The 23322-nt window shown below is 40.5% G+C and overlaps 2 protein-coding genes and 1 long non-coding RNA gene across 7 annotated transcripts in view; 1 reads left to right on the top strand and 2 right to left on the bottom strand.

Annotated features, from left to right (window-relative positions):
- LOC121970728 (cysteine-rich receptor-like protein kinase 25) overlaps positions 1 to 11952 on the bottom strand; it is a 101150-nt gene extending 89198 nt beyond the window's left edge. The window contains exons 1-8 of one of the 3 annotated variants that reach the window (XM_042521620.1): positions 11502 to 11952; positions 10411 to 11422; positions 10219 to 10341; positions 9997 to 10133; positions 9703 to 9913; positions 9393 to 9630; positions 9178 to 9328; positions 8617 to 9093 (exon numbers count right to left, since the gene is read on the bottom strand). In XM_042521620.1, the coding sequence (XP_042377554.1) occupies positions 8773 to 9093; positions 9178 to 9328; positions 9393 to 9630; positions 9703 to 9913; positions 9997 to 10133; positions 10219 to 10341; positions 10411 to 11422; positions 11502 to 11948 (2640 nt within the window). In that variant the 5' untranslated portion in view covers positions 11949 to 11952 and the 3' untranslated portion in view covers positions 8617 to 8772. Of the gene's footprint in view, positions 1 to 8616; positions 9094 to 9177; positions 9329 to 9392; positions 9631 to 9702; positions 9914 to 9996; positions 10134 to 10218; positions 10342 to 10410; positions 11426 to 11501 lie in introns of those variants that run through there. The other 2 variants (XM_042521623.1, XM_042521621.1) reach the window with 2 other exon arrangements.
- LOC121970730 lies at positions 2009 to 3830 on the top strand. 2 transcript variants are annotated; one of them, XR_006109004.1, is made up of 3 exons: positions 2009 to 2115; positions 3156 to 3253; positions 3813 to 3830. It is a non-coding gene; the product is annotated as an uncharacterized LOC121970730 (long non-coding RNA). The 2 variants fall into 2 exon arrangements; XR_006109003.1 differs by having other exon boundaries at positions 2009 to 2131.
- A 487-nt stretch (positions 11953 to 12439) lies between the features above and the next one.
- LOC121970729 (cysteine-rich receptor-like protein kinase 25) lies at positions 12440 to 15919 on the bottom strand. Of its 2 annotated transcripts, XM_042521626.1 has the most exons (9): positions 15490 to 15919; positions 14411 to 15392; positions 14226 to 14342; positions 13996 to 14132; positions 13718 to 13928; positions 13409 to 13646; positions 13172 to 13322; positions 12747 to 13109; positions 12440 to 12562 (listed from the first exon to the last, which is right to left on the bottom strand). In XM_042521626.1, the coding sequence occupies exons 1-8, from the start codon at positions 15907 to 15909 to the stop codon at positions 12792 to 12794; spliced, it is 2574 nt and encodes an 857-aa protein (XP_042377560.1). In that variant the 5' UTR covers positions 15910 to 15919; the 3' UTR covers positions 12440 to 12562; positions 12747 to 12791. The 2 variants fall into 2 exon arrangements, with proteins under 2 accessions (XP_042377560.1, XP_042377559.1); XM_042521625.1 differs by lacking the exon at positions 12440 to 12562 and having other exon boundaries at positions 12598 to 13109.
- Positions 15920 to 23322: the final 7403 nt, after the last annotated feature.

The following is a 23322-nucleotide window of genomic DNA, read 5'->3' as shown; positions in this document are numbered from 1 at the left end:
TGAAGTTTAATTTGGAAAATTTGTTTTATTTTTCTAAATTAAATCATGTCAAGGAAATTGAGGAAATTTTATTGTAATTAAATTTCCTAATTTGCCTAGGCCAAGGAATATAAAAGAAGGGGTGAGGGTGCCTTCATGAGATACAACCTCTATTGTTTTCTCCCTCTTTTCCTTGGTGTGGCCGGCCATCATCTCTTCTCTTCTTCCTCTTTGTGGTGGCCGAAACTCTCTATTGCTTGGAGGTCTTGTGGAGGCCGGATACTACTTGGAGAAGAAGAAGAAGAAGAAGGAGAGGAAGCTTGCATCTCTTAGAGCTTGGTTGGTGTTTTTCTTCTTCCTTGGTGGAGCTTTCTTGTTTTGGCCGAACCTAGCTAGGAGGAGAAGAAGGTGCTTGGTGGTTTCTCATCTCGGAAGATCGTTATCCACACAACGTCCGAGGTTAGAAGAGGAATACGGTAGAAGATCAAGAGGTTTTTCTACAAGGTATAACTAGTAATTTTTCTTTCCGCATCATGCTAGTTATTTATGGAAATAATACCAAATACAAGAGGCTTACGTTCTAGTATTTCGAATATGTTTTTCGAAGTTGTGTTCTTTTGTTTTCTTTCTTTTCCTTGTGATTTGATTGTTCTCTTTGGTTAACCTAAAGTTATTTTAGGAAATTAAATATTAGCTTTCTATTAAAGGTTTTGTCTAGTCGGTGGTGGTTGCTCCCATATCCAAGAAGGCCATGTGCCTCGCCACGTCAGTACTGGGAACCTTTTATGGAAATTAATATTTAATGGAATTAATAACTTAAGGAGACTTGGGTCGAACGTGTTAAGTTCTGCAGGAGATCCAAGTCAAAACCTAAAAGAACAAATAGATTAAGTTTTGGATCAAACGTGTTAAGTTTCGCAGGCGATCCAAAATTTAATTTAAAAGAACACATGGTAGCTAGGAAAAGGTTCAGACATTTGTACAAAATTTTTGTACAGTGGAACCTCTAGGTTTTCCGAGTAGCAACCAACAAGGACATCATTCCTTTGTATCATATGGAGCCCCTTTCAAGCAATTGTGTAGTTGGCTACATATGGTAAGTGTTTAGATTTAGCAATTTAAATATAATTTTAACAGGTTTACTGTAATCTATGATAATCATCCATTTTGTGAATAACTTTCATTTTTCAATCTACCTCTTCGTTTTATTATGTTTGCAATGGCAGACATCTTTATAAAAAACTGCTGAAAGATAACAAGAAAGAGACATTCAGATTTGTGAATCCACATAAAATCCCATATATGGCAACCAGTGCACATGACAAAAAAGGTAAGCTTGAAAGGCTAAACCAAAGGGCAAGTCATTTGGCAGGCAGGCTAAGTGGTGCATCTGTAGATCAACTTATATTGGTGCCATGTAATATCGGTAAGTAAGAATTAAAACATCACTTTCAATTGTTGTCTTTTGATAATTTATTGAATTATATGCACTAATTATGTGTTTGTTGCATAGTTTCCATTGGATTCTCACTGTTATTGACCCTTACAATGAAGTTATTTATTTGTTGGATTCTCTAAGGCACCGGATTCATGATGAGGATTGGAAATATATAGTGGAAATGTGAGTTCATATTTCTTTTTTATTAAGCATTTATGTTAATACAAAACTCATATATAAAAAAATCATTAATGTATGAAGGGCCTTAAGATTGTTTAATTCAAACAAGGGAAGGAAAGGTAGAAAAAAGACTATGTGGGTAATAGTAAAGGTATGTGTAATTACATATAACATATATTTTAATGTGTATGTTTATCATTAATAATATGTCTCTAATTTCCATAGGCTCCTCGACAACAAGATGTCAAACAATGTGGTTACTATTTGATGCGATTTATGAGACAAATTGTTGAAGAAGTTGAAATTATCGAAAGAGATTCACTATGATCTATAGTAATGTTTACTTGCTTATGTCTCAAATTATTTGAAATAAACTATTTAAAATATGCAAAGTCAATGTTGATTTTTTTTTTCCTCATTAATGTTCACAATTCACACAAGCAGAGTATTCTCGAGAAGAAATTGATGAGGTGCGATCGGAGTTGGCAGAATGTATACAAGATCATATTTATGAGTAGGTGCGTTCAAGTTTATGTAAGTTCATTACCTTGTTTTAGCTAAGTTTTATGTAATTAAGTTCATTATCTTTAGCAAGAAGCAACTTTTTGCTTCTTTAGAATCCATTTTCAACTATGAGATGCAATCCATTTTCAACTTTTTGATCATATTTAAAATTTGCGCAATTCTTCTGTTATTTCAATAACCTGGAGAGTTTAGATGAATCATATTGTCACGTCAACAATAATAATATGGTATACATGAAGGGATATAATGCATATGTTCTTAGCTACGATATATATGTCTATTCTCTATCGTGCCAGTATTAAAAATGTAAACACTTCATTTTGTTAAATTATGGAGAATCTTTTAAGTGGACTAATTGATGGTTTGATTATTACAAATGAAATCATTTGTGCACACAATTTGGGAAATAAAAAGTCTACTCTATATATGTTTGTTTGCATAAGTACTAGAAATATGAATTTCGGGCTATATTGAGTTTCTACCCTTCATTTTGGCTTTTCTAATGACTCCATACAAATAAATTAGAAAGGAATGTAAACAGCACAAACCTCAACTGATGTCTCATAAGAAGTTCTTATAGAACTTCATTGGTTGTAGGCATAGAAGCTTACAAGCTTATTTTTATTGATTATTTCAACCCCTGTATTGGGGCGCTACGGAAGATAGATTGGAGGCTCTCCCATGAAGCGCCCACGGAAGATTGTAGTGAAGAAGAGCGGTATACTGCATATAGGGAATCGGTGGGTTGCAAAATTTTTCTAGGATTCACTTCGAACCTTGTATCATCTGGAATTAGGGAGACCATCCGATTTATTGTGCAGCACCAAATGGTAATGGCGCCCCCATTTTTATGAAAAAAAAAAAAACCATCTTGTTGAAAATAACAGTTAATTTTTTTTTAACTATCCGGTTATATTATGAGTTATGATTCAGAATCCACAAACGGCTAGTTCTTTTGTTTCTTGCAAACTTCGGAATAATGGAAAGATGCAAGCAACCCAGTGTTTGCTATAATTATTCTCCTGTTCTGTAGTTTTGCTTTCATTGTCCACAGAGAAATAGTAACAAGATGTGTTTATTACAACTATTTGAACTTGGCGTCATGGATCTTATTCAACCATTATTCACAAGGTTATACCATTCGTCGTATTTGAATATCGTAATTCATTTTTTACTATGTTAACTGGAGTTTCTTTTATCTCGTGCTATCCCTCACCCCTTCAACTCTGATATTTCAACTTGTCTAATCACAAAATGTGTTTGTTATCTATTAGCACTGCTATTCTACTGGACATAGTTTCTCTTATTATATCATTTATTAGTTTATTCTGAATAGTAGCATTTTTGTTTTATCTTTTTAACAATCTACATGTTTATTTTAGCATTCTTTCTATGTACTTTACGTGTCTATTGTTTCCTAATGTTGCTTTGCATATTTTCTTCGATGGTTCATTAGAATCAGAACCTCTTAGAGGGGATTCTTTTGATGGAATAGAATTTCCATGAAACCATATTATACTTGAATAATTAAATGGGAAACACTAATTGCACAAAATAGCTACAGAAAATCTTCATTAAGATATTGCGTGTGTTTGGTAGGTAGAAAGTCATGATGATTGTTTTGTTTCTTTTGAGAGCCATCAGTAATGCTCATGTATGGACTTGAAACATACTATTGCTACTTTTGTAGGTGGATACAGGACAGTCAAGATCAGTACACTAAGGAGCCTCTAGAATCAGTAATTGATCAGTACACTAAGCGTCTGGATTCAGTAACTACTGTACTATTTTGAGTAAACAGATTGTTGGCTACTTCTTCAGTATTCAGTAGCTACTTCTTAGAAGTAAACAGATTGTTGGCTAAACAGATTGTAGCTATTCCAAATAGATTTTTTGTGCTCTTTTGTATTATATGTGAATATCACTATATACTTTGAAACAGAATTAGTGTTAATTTTGATATTTATTAGCTTCTCATGTAATTAAATAATAATATTACTTTAACGTCAGATTTCTATTATTTTGATGAGTTTGAAATCATTAACTGAGTTGATTATATGTAAAATTCGAATCTAGACATGGTAAAAGAAAAATAATAGTTTCGTAAATATAAAAATAATGATTTTAAAATATTTTTTTATTTTGTTTCTTTAAAACGACAATGCTTTTAAAGCGTTGCAAAAAGTGTTGTCTTTGTAAAAAAAAAACAACGCTTTTAAATGTGGAACCGCCACATCAGCGGCCCCCCTAGAGCCGGTCCCACGGATATGAAGAAAAAAAAAAAACAACGCTTTTAAAGCGTTGTAATAGTGTTGTCTTTGCAAAATATGACTACTCTTTTAAAGCGTTGCAAAAGTATTGTCTTTTCTACCCAAAATAACGCTTTAAAAGCGTTGCAAAACGTTGCCTTTGCATAAAACGACAACGCTTTTAAAGCGTTGTCTTTGGTACAAACGACAACGCTTTAAAAGCGTTGTCGTTGAGCAGACTTTTAACAATAGTGCTTTTAACAACGCTTTTTCAGGCACAAAGACAACGCTTTAAAAGCGTTGTCTAGTAGCTTTTTTTTTATAGTGAATTGATGCAAACCTTGTGATGAGCCTCCACCACCAGCAGGTGGCAGCCGAGGGGCGGCGCTGTAGTCAGGTGAAAAGAAAGGATACACCTCGTATCTAATCATGCAACTCCCCGACAAGAACTGCCACCCGTTCCTTTGGCAATCAGTGAGATCTGACATTACCCCTAGACAGATAGTCAAACCGAGATGATGAATCAAACCTTAGATAATCTTTTGAGGTGTTTGGTAGGAGCTAAGCTGAAGTAGTAAGATTTGACATTACCCCAAGAAGAATTTGCCTATAACAAATCCAGAAACAGAATCACAGGTTTTAGTCCTTTTGAAATTGTTTATGGGTGAAGCCCATTTAGGATAGTGGACTTAGCCCCTATCCCACGTATAGGACCATTTAGTTCTAAAGAAAATGAGATAACAGAGCATATTTTGGATATTCATAAACAGGTGAAACATTTTATTCATGAGAACAATACAAAGTACAAGACTCGGATTGACAATCATCGTCATCAGGTACTTTTTGATGTCAATGATTTTATTTGGGTGGTATTTGTTGGTGCAGAAAGTACCAGATGATCGAACCTAAGTTTTGATTATGGCAAAGGGTTCAAAGTCAAGCTATCTTGTGATCTAACAAGTTGAACTAAGTGTGTAGGAAAGTCCTAGCTGTTGTTAGGCAACGAAGTCCTGGTCCGGGGTACTGGGCAAAATCTTGGCAGGTCGATGATGTCAGGCGAAATCCTAGGGTCGTGGATTCTAAGTGGAAGTCCTGGGGTCGTGGACACTAGGCGGAAGACTGGACGAGTCAAGGATCGGACGTCCAGTGAAAAAGTCCTGAAGCCACGGATGGTGAGTAAAAGTCCAAACAGTCTAGAGGGTCGATCTGGGAAAAGGTAATTTTTCCTAAGAGGAGTAGATGATGATGTGTTCCCCGAAGAGGGAACAATAGACATTGGTCTAACCTAGAGTTTTAGCGAAACTCAAAGTCAGAGCCAGACAGTCTGAAAGCTGTCAAAACTTGTCATTCTTTAAATATTATTTTTCTGGACTAACCATGTTTTGCAGAAAACAGAAGTGCAGAAAATGGTGGTTCGGGCATCCAGAGTCTGGGCGCTCAAAGATGGTCCAGGTGCCCGGGACGCCTTCACCCAAAGTAGGGTACCTGGCCAGGCGCCCTCACGGTCCGGGCGCCTGGAGTTGCTCCAAGCGTCCGGATGATAGAAAATCAATCCTCGTAGCAAGCTGGAGCACAATGATTGGACAGTCTGAAGGCTGTCAAAGCTTGTCATTCTTTAAATATTATTTTTCTGGACTAACCATGTTTTGCAGAAAATGGTGGTCCGGGCATCCAGAGTCTGGGCGCTCGAAGATGGTCTAGGTGCCCGAGACGCCTTCACCCGGAGCAGGGTACCTGGCCAGGTGCCCTCGCGGTCTGGGCGCCTGAAGTTGCTCCAAGCATCCGGATGATAGAAAATCAATCCTCGCAGCAAGCTGGAGCACAATGATTGGCGGACCTACGTCACGGTTCGAGCGCCTGGGGGTGACGGATAATTTTTCAGATCAAGTTTCGACGAGAGCACACCACGTCAGTCTTGTGGGGCGCCCAGGGGAGGTTTAGGCGCCCGGAGTGGGCTATAAAAGGAGGATTCGACCAGCACCTCAAACATAAGATTCCAAACATCTTCTGCTTCTACGTGCTGCTCAAAAAACGTCTCCATGATGCCCGAAAATCTAACGACAACTACACTGAAGATTTCTTCCTCTTAGTCGTAGGTATTAGATATTTTCTTTAATTGTTCAAGTTACTTATACACAATTGTAATTACTTTTGTAACTTATTCAGATTGATAATGATTGCCCAACGAAAATGATCGACGATCGTAGGCCTTGGAGTAGTTGTGACAGACTTCAAACCAAGTAAATCAAAGTTTTAGCGATTGCTTGTTTTTATTTTTCCTTTATTCTGCTACGCTTTACTCCAATTAATTTTAAACAAACGTGAAAGCCACGAGCGTTATTCACCCTCCCCCCTTCTAGCGCGTATCGATCAATCCTACAGTATTAACTCGTGATCGTTTGTTTGTTGATGAGTATAATAAGCTTAAAGATCATAAGATTCGATCTTGAGAGACATTGCAGAAGATCAATGAAATGTTTATAAGTTGCACCTTCCTAGTCATTTGAAGACATCCAATATCTTTAATGTGAAGCACTTAAGTTGTTGTTTTGTGGATTCTGTTGATATTACTCTGAACTTAAGGATGATTTTTTTTTTCAATCTGGGGTGACTAATGCCGGAGGACCTGAGCTTCCAGAGGTTATAACTTTTGATTCGGGTTGAACCTGTAACTGCCCAGTCATGCGTTTAAAGTCTTTTCGAAAGCTTCAAAGATTTTTTTTACTTTTTGTTAAGATTTTTCTTTCTATTAGGATTTTTCTTCTTCTTTTTGTTAGTATTATTTTCCGTTTTTTTACATCTTAGAATTTTGAGTCTATTTAAATATTTGTTTAGTTGATGCTAGAGATTATTATCTTTATTTTTTTATCCTATCCAAAAATGGTGAAGGTAGCTGGCTAGGAAATGTGGCTCTGATGTTGACCAAACGAAGACTCCTCGTTATCTTGAGTGTCAAAGGAGTGTTAGCAACTGGGCCACGGAAGAGATCCCAATGTATACCCTCCGACGCTCAAGTCATGATCGGTTCGAGGAAATGAATAGTAGAAAGAATAGTAGTACTGAGTGTGTAAAATTATGTAGTATCGTGTATCTGCACTGGTAGCTGAGGATCCTTTTTATAGGGTTACTATTTGTATATGTACGAATCTCAAGCGTTTCTTAAAAAGATGCTCTGATACCTTTCCCAAAATGAATCCGCAATCTCTGCGTTTGGCCGAGAGAAAACTTCGAATGTACAAATTGCATGCGAATATTCTCTGTTCTCCGTGGCATAAGATGCCAAAAAAGAATATGAGGCCGATGGGCTAAGGAGCCCATAGTAAGCTTACTTAGCCAGCCAATCAAATTCCCACTATAGTCTGACTAGCCATCTCGGCTTGGGTGAATGCAGTTGGTGACTCGGCCTTCGCTTGGCCCCTTCACTTGAGCGGAGAACTCGGGTGGGCCAAGCATTCAATATGTCTAATCAGATCATATGTCCGATTGGACCATATGTCCAATGGCTGGAGCATTCGGTTGAGCTAGCCAACACTTGACTTCAAGATTCATCAATACTTGGGAGAACGGGGCTCGAGGCCCGATCAGCCAGAGTGTCCAGTCGGGCAAGCACTCGATCTAAATGATGGTAACCCGTGGCTCAGAATGTTGACTGCCTCTTGACTTTGACCACCACGTTAGCCCGCCTCCGGGACTTTGACTGTCTTAGGGGGGCCCCACCTCAACTACCGTATAGTTCTGAATCAATTTTATTTCAATTACACCTAGAGACGATTTCTCTACGTTTAGTGATTTCTTGTCTTCTTTACAATTCTTCTCTAAACTTTCATCTCCAGAATAATCGTTAATTTGTCCTGCATCACATTCCTCACCCATTTTTTTTTCTCTTTCTGGTCACAATCTTATATCTCAAAAAACGAAGAAAATCAATTGGTTGAGATGTGTATTATTATGGTTGATCTTATAAGTACAATTGCAAGCCAATTATTAAATTTCTCTGTAGTCTTGACTTTGAACTTGTCTTTCGGCAACATGAAATCAACCAACATTTGGAGCTGCTCGTGGCTTCTTCTTGTTTCTCTACATGAGCTAACTAGAAATAGTAGATACTATGAACTTCTACATCAAAAGCAAGAGCCTTACATTCCTTAAATCCCACTTAAGAAGGTGCCTCATGAATTGAACTGTTCATTAACAATCATTTCAAGACAGAAATCTAGTTCCTCAGGTAATCACATATCTTAGCACTTAAAGTTTCACCTCTTTCTTATTTTTCAGTATGAAGATGTCTTTTGATACTCCACAAAATTCAAACTCTATCAGAAAAACTAGAGAAAATCAAGCAAATGGATTAGTAAAATCTAAATATATCTGCATTTAGAACTTCAAATACTAGACAGTTTGCTATCTTGGAGCAAGCTGAGACTCTGTGACCTCGTTGACAGATTGAAGAGCTGAAGGAGTTGAGCTCGGCAACGACGAAGATGCATTGGCCTCCGGAGGCTTCCTTACGAAGTTTGGTGGTTGTCCAGGCGGAGGTAGCTCCATGTTTTCAGTTCTCAACATGACAACCACTGTAAACATGGTGGGTCTTTCTTCTGCATTTTCCTGAACACACAACAACCCTATGTGGATGCATTTCACTACTTCACTAACCGGGCAATGATCCCTGAACGATTGATCGATGAATTCAATAGCCTTGTCTTCCTTCCACAGATCCCATGCCTGCAAAGATCCAAGCAATTTTACTAGTTTGATGCTATTGGCAACATGTACAGCCAAAAGAATGGAGAAACTTTGATCACTTACAGTTCTGAGAAGGTTCTGCCCGTGTTGCTCGAGATGTGCTCTGCCATTCCTTTCGCTGCTTATGATTTCCAAGAGGAGAACACCGAAGCTGTACACATCTGATTTCACTGAAAAAACTCCATCCATGGCATACTCCGGAGCCATATATCCACTGTATTGAATGAAACATTCATATACAATAAACTACAAAGTTGGACGTGTTTGGATTCACTTACAAAGTTCCAACAATTCGATTTGTGTTGACGACATTTTCATCAGTGAGGTAAATCTTTGCCATGCCAAAGTCTGATATCTTGGCATTCATGTGACTGTCCAACAAGATGTTGCTAGCTTTGAGATCCCTATGTATGACCTTCAGAAGTGAGTCTTCGTGGAGATAGAGAAGGCCTTTCGCAATTCCTGAGATTATCAGAAACCTTCTCTCCCAATTCAACTGTGCACGCTTGTTTGCATCTATCGAAGAAGCATGGAGATCATGAGAATTAAGAATTTACTTGTTTAAGTGAAGAGTGGGAAAGAACTGACCAAACAGAAAGGCATCAAGACTGTTGTTGGGGAGTAATTCATAGATTAGTAGCTTTTCTTCGCCTTCCACACAACATCCCAACATCCTCACAAGATTCTTGTGCTGAAGCTTTGCGATCAGCTTCACCTCATTCTTGAACTCAGTTGGCCCTTGTTTGGATTTCTCTGACAATCTTTTGACTGCTATTTCTGTTCCATCACGTAAAACTCCCTGAAAAAATTGAGATAACATCAACGAACCCTGCTCTGTTTCTTGACATTGGAAACGTGCAGCAAAGTTCCAAGTGTTGATACCTTGTAGACAGGTCCAAATCCACCTTCCCCGAGCTTGTTTTCATTGGAAAAGTCATTAGTAGCCAATTTTATGATGCCGAAATCAAAAAAGAACATCTCTCTAGGTTTGAAATCTTGATCCAAAAGATTCTTATGATCTAAAAAAAGAGTGAAAATATCAGTCGATCTCAGAATTCTAACAGTTGAATCTTCATGCAAGCAAAAGAGCTAATTGTTGGTTACCTCTTTTTCTTCTTAGCTTCCATCGATAGAAGAGAAGCATTCCAAAGAGGAGCAAAACTGCCACAATTGGAAGAACAATTGCAATGACCCTTATAACATTTGATGATCTACTACGGCGTCCTTCTGCAAGAGATTAGATTCACTGATTTTTCGAGTTCGAATTTTGATGCATGCAATGGGGCAGACGCAAACCTCGCGAAGGGTTTCCAACACCACCAACAGGTGCCGGCGGAGGAGCGGCACTAAGAGCCGGCGGAGGGGCCGCTGCCGTGATTGTTATCGTCGAAGCCGTCAGGTTAAAGAAAGGATAAACCTCGTATCTAATCATGCAGCTCCCGGACAAGAACTGCCAGCCTCTTCGCTGCCGGCAATCCGTCACGATCCTGCTCATCGCGTTCCCCAAGCAGCTACGGCAATTCTCCCTGCTCAGATCCCTCGTGCACTGCGTCGTCACGTAGCTCGTATTCGAGTTGCGTAACGTGATAATGCCGGAAGCGAACAACGACGCCCTGCCCACCGCCGCTTCGACGAGCGCCAAAGCTCCTGTTATAGTTATATTGTCGGTGTCCGACGAGACGCTATTGTCGCTGCAAAAGGTACTCCCTTCGACGTCCACCACGTTGAAGATGCTCTGGTTCGAGTACCGCAAGAGGCAGTCATCGTACCACATGATGCCCTGCGTCTTGTTCGGGCACTCGCCCGCCATGGCGGCGCTGGCTCTGTGGAGGCAACCGGTGCACGCGCTGCTCGGCAGTGCCGCGGGGTCTTCCCGGCAGAGCGCGAGGGCAAATAAATCTCCAACTGTCCGATCTCCTGTTGTGGTGTTGTAGAAGCCGCTCGAATTGGCGTTGGATTCCAATTCGGCGATTGCAGTTTGGAGGTTCGACTGCTCGGAAGCGAGAAAGGCGGCAGGGAAGTCGTCGTCAGAGCAGCGACTGCGGATGATGCTGTAGTCGCCTCCGGCAAAGAACGGAGTGGCCTCGTATCGGATCCAGCAGCTCGGGGAGATGTAGCGCCAGCCTTTGTGGCGGAGGCAGCAGGTCCGCGTGAAGGCCAAGATCGAGGTGAGGCAGCGCTGGCAGCCAGCGGAGGTGAGGTCGGAGGTGCACTGGGCGATGGCGAAGATCGGGTAGAGGTCGGAGGCGTTGGAGGCGAACATCAGCGGCCGCCGGAAAGGAGCCTCTTCAACCAACGCCGACATCATCTACTAAATTTCCATCTCAATCGCCTAAAAATCTCATCTTTGAGAAAAGGGAAAAAGGAAAGAACTCAATCTACGCCACCTCGTAGGGCTCCATGGAGCTGGTCTGCTCGCCGGGGTTGCTCATGTTGAGGCCGGCAGAATCGACTTGGGTGAAGAAGTCGAGGTCGGAGTAGCGGAGCAAGCACTGGTCGTACCAGATGTCTCCCCTCCGGGAGCCGGCGCAGGACTGGTTGATTTCGGCGATCGCCATCTGGACGCAGCTCTGGCAATCGGAGCCGAAGAGGTCGCCCTGGCACATGTACAGGCCGTAGACGGCGTCGGAGCCGGCGCCGGCAGTGTCATTTGCGGCGTTGGAGGCGGAGGAGGCGGAAGCTAGGGAGGAGAAGAGCGCGCTGAGGCTTCCACCGAAACCGCCGCTGACCGCCGAGTCAAACGTGCCTCCGGTGCAGTTGTTGTACAGCGGCAGTTGGGCGACGGCGGCGCGAAGAGCAACAACGAAGGAGACAATTAACACAGAGATTCTCATGCCGTGAAGATTTTTTTTTAAAAAAAAAAACAATTTTTGGTCTTGTTGAGGAATTTCGACAAAGTACGATATAGCACGAAAGTGAAGAATGAATTAAATCATAGAAATGCTGGAGTTGCAATTTATCTACCACAATCAGTTTGATCCAAAAAAAAAGGTTTCTATTCTCGTTGTCGTCGTTGACTTCTAGTGAGTCGTTTTATTTTACCCCAATATTTTATCTTTTTTCATTTTATCCCCTATTATTTGCAAATCAAAATTAAAATAGTCTCTCCTCCACCAATTCTTAAAGGCCAAAGATACTTTGTGGGAAACCTCTTCCATGAAGTTAACATCAGTCAACTCCAAGATTAACTCAAGATTAATTGATTCTAAAAATTGAATACTGTTTAATTAAAAAACACCAAAGCATAAATTACTAAAGGTGAATTGCTTTTTTTCCCAAAAAAATTATTTGCCCAAATTTGAATAGAAAGCCACTTTGTTTAGAGGAGTATTTTTTTCTTTCCTGAGGATGTTTGGTTTTAATGCACAGGTTCTTCCTGTGCTGCAGTTGCGTTTCCACACAACTAAAGTCACGTATTCTCCTCGTTTGTTCCTGAATGAACTCCATTCTGAAAGGAAAAAAAACTGTTAATGCAGATTTAGATATAATTTCTGAAACTTCTTAAAATATCGTTCTGTGAAGGATTGAAGAAAACATCAAACGCTCATCGTGACCATGATGGTACTCCAGAATTCACTCCAACTGATAATAAAAAAATAATTGCAACTTCATCTAAACAAATCCATACTTACAGATGAACACCACAACTAAATCCTCTGAGCTTGCTTCACAGATTGCTATCTTGGGAAAACAAAAGTCTCTGTTACCTCATTGATAGATTGAAGAGCTGATGGAATTGTGGTTGATGTATGCGAGGATGCCTCTGGCTCGAGGGTCGTCCTCCTCTGAAAGTTTGGGGGTTGCGCGGGTTGAGGAAGCACCATGCCTTCAGTTCTCAACATGACAACCACTTGAGACATGGTGGGTCTTTCCTCAGCATTTTCCTGGACACACAACAAGCCTATGTGGATGCATTTCACTGCTTTGCCAACTTCGCAATCGAGCAATTGATCAATGAATTCAGAAGGCTTGTCTTGCATCCACAGATCCCATGCCTATAAAAATGAATGCAATTTGTTACAGCCAAATGAATGGAGAAAGAAACTTTGGGCCTTACTGTTCTGAGAAGGTTCTGTCCATGTTGTTCGAGATGTGCTCTTCCGTTCCTTTCCCCGCTTATAATTTCCAAGAGGAGAACACCAAAGCTGTACACATCCGATTTTACAGAAAAAACTCCATCCATTGCGTACTCCGGAGCCATATATCCACTGTTCAAATGAAACATGCATATTAAACCACAAGCTTGGACAAAGAATCAGGTTTGAGTCATGGTGTAGGATTGGGATTTGCTTACTAAGTTCCAACTATTCGATTCGTGTTGACATCGTTTTCATCAGGCACATAAATCTTTGCCATGCCAAAGTCAGATATCTTGGGGTTCATTTCATCATCCAACAAGATATTGCTGGCCTTGAGGTCTCTATGAATGACCTTGAGGAGCGAGTCCTCGTGGAGATAGAGGAGGCCTCCGGAGATCCCTGAGATTATCTGAAACCTTGTCTCCCAATTCAATTGCACGTGCTTGTTTGGATCTATAGATGAAGCATGATAAGGTCTAACTATCTGGACAAAGAACAAATTTGAAAAGGAAAACAAAACTGACCAAATAGAAAGGCATCAAGGCTTCTGTTGGGCAAGTATTCATAGATCAGCAGCTTCTCTTCCCCTTCCACAGAGCAACCCAACATCCTCACAAGATTTTTGTGCTGAAGCTTCGCGATCAGCTTCACCTCGTTCTTGAACTCGGTAGGGCCTTGTTTGGATTTCTGTGACAATCTTTTTACTGCTATTTCTTTTCCATCATGCAACACCCCCTGGAAATGAAATGCTTAATGCATCAGACTGGATGTTCTCTGATGAAATGTTTAATCAGTTGAATACCTTATAAACAGGTCCAAATCCACCTTCCCCAAGCTTGTTTTCATTGGAAAAATTGCTAGTTGCCAATTGGATGATGTGCAAATCTATCAAGGACACATCTCCAGTAATGAAATCTTCTAGCTTAAGGTTCTTGCTCACTAAAAAACATAGGAAAAATATGTCATTCAATCTCCAAATTCTTAACAGTTCAATCTTCATAAACACCAAAGAACTAATAGTTAACTAGCTACCTCTGTTTCTTCTCAGCTTCCATGCATGGAAGAGAAGAATTCCAAGGAGCAGAAGTCCAGCAATTGGGAGAGCGAAAGCAATGATTCTAACATTTGATGATCTCCTGCGTCTCCCTCCTGCAAGAGAGCAGCTTCGAGCTGCCTTAATCATGTCGCACAAGTTCCAACTTCAAATTGATGCAAACCTTGCGAAGAGCCTCCACCACCACCACTAGGTGGCAGCTGAGGTGCGGCCTGTGGCGGAGCTGTGCTCAGGTTAAAGAAAGGATACACCTCGTATCTAATCATGCAGCTCCCCGACAAGAACTGCCACCCTTTCCTCTGGCGGCAATCAGTCGCGATCGTGTTCATTCCGTTCGCCAAGCAGCTCCGGCAACTCTCCCTGCTAAGATCTCTCGTGCATTGCACACTCACGTAGCTCGTATCAGCGTTGCTAATCGTGATAACGACGGAAGCGAACAACGACGCCCTGCCAACCGCCACTCCGACGAGAGCCGAAGCTCCGCTCATGGTTAAATTGTCGGTTTCCAGCGAGACGCTCTGCTCGCTGCAGAACGTTTGCCCGTCGCCGTCCACCACGTTGAAAATGCTCTGATTTGAGTATCGCAACAAGCAATCGTCGTACCACATGATCCCCTGCGTCTTATTCGGGCACTCGCCCGCCATAGCGGTGCTTGCTCTGTAGAGGCAACTCGTGCACGCTCCGCTCGGAAGTGCCGCTGAGTCTTCGCGACAAAGCGCAAGGCCGAACAGATTACTGGAGTTCCGATCGCCTGATGTGGCGTTGTAGAAGCCGCTCGAACGGGCGCTGGATCCCAATTGTGCGACTAGGGTTTCGAGGTTCGCCTCATCGGAGGCCAGAAGAAGAGCGGGGAAGTCGTCGGCGGAGCAGCGGCTGCGGATGATCTCGTTGTAGACGGTGACGTCGAAGAAGGGGGTGGCCTCGTATCGGATCCAACAGCTCGGGGCGATGTAGCGCCAGCCCTTGTGACCGAGGCAGCAGGTCCGCATGAAGGCCAAGATCGAGGTGAGGCAGCGCCGGCAGCCAGCGGAGGTGAGGTCGGAGGTGCACTGGGCGATGGCGAAGATCGGGTAGAGGTCGGAGGCGTTGGCCGCGAACATGAGCGGCCGCCGGGAAGCCGCCACTTCAACCAGCGCCGACATCACCTGCTTAATTATAATATATTAAATATTTTTTTTTGAATTTTTAAAATTAATTTGATAAATATGTATAATTTTAATTAAAAAAAAAAATCCAAAGCACATGGTAGGGCTCCATGGAGCTGGTCAGCTGGCGGGGGTTGCTCATGTTGATGCCGCCGGATTCCACTTCCCCGAAGAAGTTGTTGTCGGAGTAGCGGAGCAAGCAGATGTCGTACCAGATGACGCCCCGCCTCGCGCCGGCGCAGGTCTGGTTGATGCCGGCGATCGCCGTCAGCAAGCAGCCCTGGCAACCGGGGCCGGAGAGGTCTCCCTGGCACATGTAGAGGCCGTAGGCTGCGTCTGCGCCGGCGCCTGCGGTGTCATTCGCGGCGTTGGAGGCGGAGGAGAGGGACGCGAGGGAGGAGAAGAGGGCGCCGAGGCTCTCGCCAAATCCGCCGCCGCCGCCGCCACCGCTGCTGCAGTTGGAGACGGGAAGCACTTGACCTGTGGCGGCAGGAAGAGCGACGTACAGAAACAGCATTAAAACAGAACTTCTCATTGTGAAAGCAAAAAACAAAAGGATCAAATTTTGTGTTTTTCTTCATGAATAATCATGTGGCAAAAGTCGTCTCCAGTGCCCTGTCGCACTCAACCCAGATTATTACGAGTATCATAAATCATGATAATCGAAAGGATAAATGATAAGAGGATAAACATAAATCATGACAGTCGAGAGGATAAATAATGAGAGAATAAATGATGATAGGATAAATTACACAGGTTTCGAAGATTTATACTCTCATAATTCTACGATTTAATCCACAAACTCATGTGATAAACATATTATTATTTACCATCTTATCTTAGATGATCCGTGGGATCTTCTTTGTGATAATGAAACAACAGAATGAACCAGATCCTCAAAATATTGGATTTATAATTTTATATTTTTTTAAAAATTAATCTTGATGTGACTTTCAACCTCTCCCATAAATACTTCAAAAAAAAAAGTGAGCAGATCACTTGATATAAGAGAGCTGGATTGTGGGAAAAACAGTTTACTTGATATAATCATCGGCAATTTAATAAAGGCGCAGCTAAAATTTGAGAGCGTTCATTTCTCTCTCTCAACAATTTTATTTTAAATTAAATTAAATTAAATTTAGATATATACCAACTACTATTATACTAATTTTTAAAAATTAGACCATTTCGATCGAACTCACATTATGGATTTTTAAAGTAGATTCCCAGGCCGGCTCAGTTATATGGAATAATAATTATAGTGGTCAGAGGTCAAAATTTGATAGGAGATTTTATAACTCTATAAATCTCCACTCATGTGTTTGCTAATTTAAATTCTTGCTAAGCTCCCTCTTAATGATGTGGGATAATAACGAGGATTGCTACCGTAACAGTATCATATTTTTTTTATAGGTTTTTAAAGAGTCCCGAAAATTATATATATCTAGAAATAATAATTTGAAGTCGTTAACAATAGTGATAAGAAGGTTTTAAAATTTATAATTTTAGATAATTAACATATATACATAATTTATCGTTCGGTTATCAGAACAAGACATACACATCATAAATATTTCACTGCCCTATCCTATTCCTTTACATGTCAACTTTTTAAAAATTCAAATCCCCTAATTCATCAATGAATTTTAATCAAAATCTATTGATAGATATAGAGAACTCTGAATTAATTCATTTCAACTCTTATAGATCTTTGTAGTACTCCGATCGAGAGTCTAAATATGTACTTCTTTACTATTTAAAATAAAACATGCACCATAGCTTAACATAACAACACTCTCATGATGTTTCTTTTTAGAAACTAGTATCATCGTGGTGTTGATTTTTAAAAATCAGCACGATAACGATGCTAAAATTTAAAAATTAGCATCACATGGGTGCTAGTATAAATAAACTATGGTGCTGGTTTTTAAAAACTAGTACTACAATGGTTCTTAAGCAAAAAGATGATATCACTCATCTTAAGCGACCTAGTATCGTTGACCTCACGGTAAAATAAAGACAGGTAAATTATGAGAATATTTTAACCCTAGTGCAGCGACTCTTTATATGGGAGAGATCAGATACCCAACGAGATATTTTGCAACCATTGGGAATTGATATATCCCACAGTACAAAAATAATCTAGAATATTGACGCAAATTTCGACGGTAATTATTTCGTCAAAATTCTCTAACAGAAATCATGTTCCATTGGAGATTACGGACGAAACTCACACTCCGTTGGAAAACTCTGACGAAACATGATTTCCGTCAGTAAAACTTCAATCTGGGATGACATCTATTGATGGTTTATCGACAAAATTAATATTTCATTAGTAACTTAATCATCGACAGAATATATTCCATCGGGATGATACCACTTTCCTGAAGGAATTTAAGTTCTGTCAGGAAGATCAGTGGGCTACCGACAAAAATTATAGTCTATCGGTAACCCTTAGTCAAAATTAGGGTACAACCCTGATTTTCCCCTTACGTGCGTTGCTCCTTTCTTCCCAAATCTACTCCGACAATTCTCAGGTAAGTCCTGATGTCTCCCTCTTCCCTTCTCTGGTCGTATTCTGGTGGTCGGCCTCATGCTGGCGACTTTGCCAGTCGCTAGCTGTGTGCTGACGGCTTTACAGGCCACTAGTCGCGTGCTGGTGGTTTCGTCGGCTGCCAGCCGTGTGTTGGCAACTTGGGTGGATGCCAATCCTGTGCTGGTGGCTTCGGCCTCCTCAAGCCATGTGCTGGCGGCTTCGGTCACTACTAGCTGCGTGCTGGTGGCTTAACCGGCCGCCAACCAAGTGCCGGTGGCTTTGCAGCTGCCAACCGCATGCTGGTAGCTTCGCGTGCTACTAGTCGCATGCTAGCGGCTTTGCTCGCCGCCAACTCTCGACTGGTGACTTTGCCGGCTGCTAGTACTTGGTTGCCGCCTTTCCCGACCGCCAACACACGGCTGGCAACGTGGTCGTGGCCAATGGCTTGGCCGCCCGCTAGCTTGCGTTCGGAAGCTTGCTCGACCACTAGCTTGGTCCTGTTGTGAATTTGTACTATCTTGTTATTGTTTGTTATTAATTTTAGTTCTAATTTTTTAGGTATACTGTATTTGCTGCTCTTCTATGATTATACTACTCATTTTCAGGTATAATTTATTTACATCTAAGATCATCTTAGAACTTATTTCTTTGTTATTTTATGATTTAGGTTGATATATACAATAAGTTCAATGTGTAATTTCACAAATTATATTTTTAATTCTCAATTGAATACTTTTTAACAACCCATGTAATTTGTAATAAATTGTATGAAATTATATTCTCATTAGGTTACAATGTTTATGAATAAAGCTTGGATGTACAATATTGATTAGAAAATAGATTTATTAGAGATGATTTTATTGTTGAAGTTGAAGAGTTTGTGAACTTTGCTAAGAGTTATCTAGAATGTATGAATGGTGTCAATTTACGGTGTCCATGTAATCATTCGAAATGAAAAAAAATACAACTTTCCGTGATCAGGATATCGTGAAAGTACATATATGTAGAAATAGTTTTGTGCAAAATTACTTCAATTGGTACTGTCACTGAGAGTCTCATTTGTGTGAACCAATGGGGTCTTCTGGTGGTTCATTTTCTGGCACAACTATTGTCAAGGAATCATCAACTAATGATATTGCAATGTAATCAATGGTTCATGATGCGATGAATACATTTGATTATTCCAACATAGATAAAATGTCAACACTTGAATATCAACAACTATATAAAATGTTAAAAGCAAGTGAAAGAGAAGTATAAAAAGACATTCCTTTTGGACATTCCCAACTATCAGTTACTATAAGATTACTAAATATAAAAGTAGAACATCATTTTTTAGAAAAATGTTATGATGACATATGTTAATTGATGTCAAAGTTGCTCCTTGCTAATAACATACTGACTAATAGCTTCTACAGTACAAAGAAATTGGTTAAGGGTTTAGGTTTACCAGTAGATAAGATTGATTATTGTATAAGCAACTATATGATATTTTGAAAGGAAGATAATAAACTGAGTGAATGCAAAATCTGTAATCACCCTCGTTATAAGCATCAAACTCACATAGAAAAATATTGCTTGGAAATTGATGTATTACTTTCTCTTAGCTACTAGACTTCAACATTTGTATGCATCTGCCGCTACAGCTTACCACATGATGTGACATCATGACTATGAGCACAAAGGAGGTATTATATATCATCCTTGTAATTTCTCTGCATTGAAACATCTTGATATTGTATTTTTTTCCTTTACAATGGAACCACGTAATATGAGATTGAGACTTTCTGTAGATGAATTTCAACCATTTGGTTAGTCAGTGCAGTAATATTCTGTTGGATTGAGATGCATGTGAGAGGGGGTGAAGCACGTGATTTTGATTTTTTTTTTTTTTACTTTTTGAAATAAGTACACAGTAGAAAGAAACTACAAAAGCAAAAGCAAATAAAAATAAGAGACATGGTTCGGTTTTACTTAGTTCGAAGTCTTGGGTGACTTCTACTCCAAAACCCAGGTCCCGTAGACCTATCGATGGGTAATCCACTAAAACACCTCTTTCGGAACCGTCAGAATAGGCGATCGAGTACAAGAGAAAGAATAGGACAAATGTAACACGCTGCACTTTCCATTTGCAATAATTAAGTACAGAATCGTAAATTCATTATCCAACACCTTCGAAGATTATCAGATCAAGCTCTATTTTGGACGGATTCTCAGTAGTAGTTGAGTACAGCAGTGTCGTAGCAGAGCAACAGTAGGAAGCCAGAGTAGTTAGAAAGCCAATCGGACGCATAGAAACTCATATGGAAGTTATGTTATGAAGCTTGGTCAAGACACTCATTTAAAGGGTGTGGAAAGCGCCTTCTATAACCTTGAAGGTGCCTCTAATGTGTGAAATTTGATCCCAAATTCGTTGCTCCTTATTGTCAACGAGTTCTAAATTTTATCCATTAGAAGACGTCTTCTGTAGCACCGAAGGCACCTTCTATGAACAGTACAAAGGCGCCTTCCAATGCTTGAAGGCACCTCGGGTACTTTTCACCCGAGACCCTTTTGCTCCTTTTGCCCTAGAAGTTAGGTTAGTCCAACACGACAATAGCTAACCTGCAAAACAAAATTAGCATAATAATAATATAATTAATTTATGACTTAGACTCTATCATCCAGACCAGGATCTAGTCAGGGTCTTAATTTAGTGTAGAAAAATATGTTCTAAATGCATGATAGACGAATTAATTAAAAATGCGGTAAAAACTTACAGCGATCTCCCGCAGATCCGCAGTCGGCAGTGGCGAAAACTCACTGTCGGAAGAGCGATCACAAGATCGGAAAGCCCTCCGCAATTCCACAAACCAAATCCCGCCGCCTTGGATCTTCTCCTCTTACTCTCTATGTTACACAATAGCAATTTCACACCCTTGAGCCTTGGACGGACCTCCTTTATATAGGGAAATACACTAGGGGCATAATGGACTTTTTCATTATGTGTAGTAGGGAACATGGGCCACGTTCCCCACTATCCCCATTTCCAACATCTCCCACTCGTCCAAGGTAAGTCACTAAGACTAGTTCATTCAGGTAAGTCACAAAGACTTAATAAGTCACATAGACTATTAGAGAGTTTGGTCACATAGACCATATGAGAACATCCAATCCATACTTAGAGAAAATGGTTCGTGCGACAGCAAGCACACTGAGCGATAGTTGCTAAGAAGATTGTTACACCTTGACTTAGCCGCTCGTTGAGCAATCAATGCTAATAAAGTTGTTACACTTTGCTTAGCTGCTCAAATAAATTAGAGACACACTCTACATGACACTTAGCCTGTCACGCCCCGGAGGAGTCCCTGTCCGAAGAAATTTCGGCAGCATCTCCCCTGTACGGCGGACAATCTGAAGCATTACTACATCATCATATACCTCAGCCACATGCGGCTGGAATAGTTAACAATATAGAAATAACACAAACACGCAATTAATATACACAGCCTACCTGGCTGGACATAAATGAATAAAAACAACCACACAGTTAACAACAACCCACATGACTGGAAACATGCACAGCGGAAGACACAAAATAATACGAACGTAAATCTAACAATGACACTAACAAAAATACCTACAACCACCAGACTAGACTCCAAAATCCATATTGAAGCATACAATACCAAGTTCACAAAACCAAAACATAAATTGCGTTAGCAACCAAAACTAGAAAAAGAAACTATCCTCGAGTGTGCCGTGGGACTGGCAGCTGGGACTCTCCAAGCATCCATGAATCATCTACTGCTACCTGGCGAAAGAAAACCATTTTTTTTACGGGGTGGTGAGTATTGGAACTCAGCGGGTAAGGAAAGATAGTGCATGAACATAAAATACAACTAGAAAGTGAGCCAAGAGTATACAGTCTCATAAAGGAATAGCAGACACTAAAATAAAGTCATAATAAATGCTCATACCTGAAACCATATCCTATGCTAAATATAGTAGGTCAGAACTGGTACTAAACTACTACAGTACTGCTCATACTACAGAGGTAATAAGCAAGATATATACATATTTCCAATGACTAAACATCTACAATGAGAATATATCTCAACCTAAGACAACATATCAGCATAAGTGAATCACAGTAAAAAACAACGACAGCATAAATATACCACATCATCATAAGTAAGCAATGATAACATAAGTAAACAGCAGCAGCCAAAGCAGGCATAATAATAGCGTATGCACGGATGGTCACCCCGCCCACCTCTCTGCACCATGACCCCTGTATGGTCGAGAGGCCGGATCAATGACAACTGTACCACCCAAAGGCCGCCACTCCCGCGAGTGACCGGATGGACAAGTGCTGAGTAGCTAACTAGCTACACAGCGAAGGGGGTCCCTGCTGCTCGCAACTCCAGCTACCACTACCCACGCGTGGCCGAGTGCGGTACGACAGGACAAGCGACATCAACTCCAGCTACCACTCTCTCGAGTGGCCGAGAATGCGGCATGCATGCAATGACATGATGAATAATGCAACAGTCATCATATATTTATAAGCAGAAACGGGTATGCTACATGAATCCAGCATGCTCAATATCGTACATAAATAAGCAACAGTCAAAGCATACAAACATGGTATCTAGTATCTGCTACTGATCAGGGACAACAACAAGAGACTGTATAGATATGGAACGAATTTCTCAAAGATTTCGTGGAAGTATCAAGCACAAGAGAAATAAGAGTGGAGTCAAGGTAAATAGTCCTTATCCAAAATGATTCATGCACTAAGGTCAAAGTACTAAAAGAAAACAAAGCAAGAAGTACCCGCCTTTATATGTAGATCGCGTCAACCGTCTTCAATTAACGTCCTGCAAATCACGTGATGTACAATTTAGCTAATTTCATAAACAACACTAGCTAAACCGAAACCCAACTTAATCAGAGAAAAATCCTAATCCAACCATGAATCTCAATTCACCCACTATCAATAATTAACGATTTTAACATCACATTCCTAACCACTCAAGCAGCTCAACCCATAACTCATATATATCCTACTTCAAGAATTAAGATATGTTTTGCCCTAAATATGAAAATTCGAGAAAGTCAATTCCAATTAGGAATAAAAATCTAACCACTAACTAACCCCCAATAACAAAGACTCATAGCTATTATATCACAAAATCTCCCATTCACAGTTAACGACTAAAACTGAAAACACCAACGACAACCTCCGATCGACCACAAATCCATTGACAGTTCATGGTAAACGCTCGATAGACCCAGCAATTCAAGTGGCACAATCATATCCTTTAAATCTAAGAACAACATGTAGAACATAGTTATGACAAAGACAATCAATGTAAACACTTAGAACTCCAAGGAATCTGAACGTACAAC

The sequence above is a fragment of the Zingiber officinale genome, chromosome 4A (genome assembly GCF_018446385.1).
Source record: "Zingiber officinale cultivar Zhangliang chromosome 4A, Zo_v1.1, whole genome shotgun sequence".
Taxonomy (NCBI): Eukaryota; Viridiplantae; Streptophyta; class Magnoliopsida; order Zingiberales; family Zingiberaceae; genus Zingiber; species Zingiber officinale.
This window is presented reverse-complemented; position numbering and strand designations above follow the sequence as displayed.

Excerpts from the sequence above, each read along its gene's own strand:
- LOC121970729 (XM_042521626.1), bottom strand. The coding sequence starts at position 15,909 with ATGCTGTTTCTGTACGTCGCTCTTCCTGCCGCCACAGGTCAAGTGCTT. Across the intron at positions 14,133-14,225 it reads GAAGCTGAGAAGAAACAGAG|TGAGCAAGAACCTTAAGCTA; the intron begins GTAGCTAGTTAA and ends TATGTTTTTTAG. Across the intron at positions 13,110-13,171 it reads GACAGAACCTTCTCAGAACA|GCATGGGATCTGTGGATGCA; the intron begins GTAAGGCCCAAA and ends TCATTTTTATAG.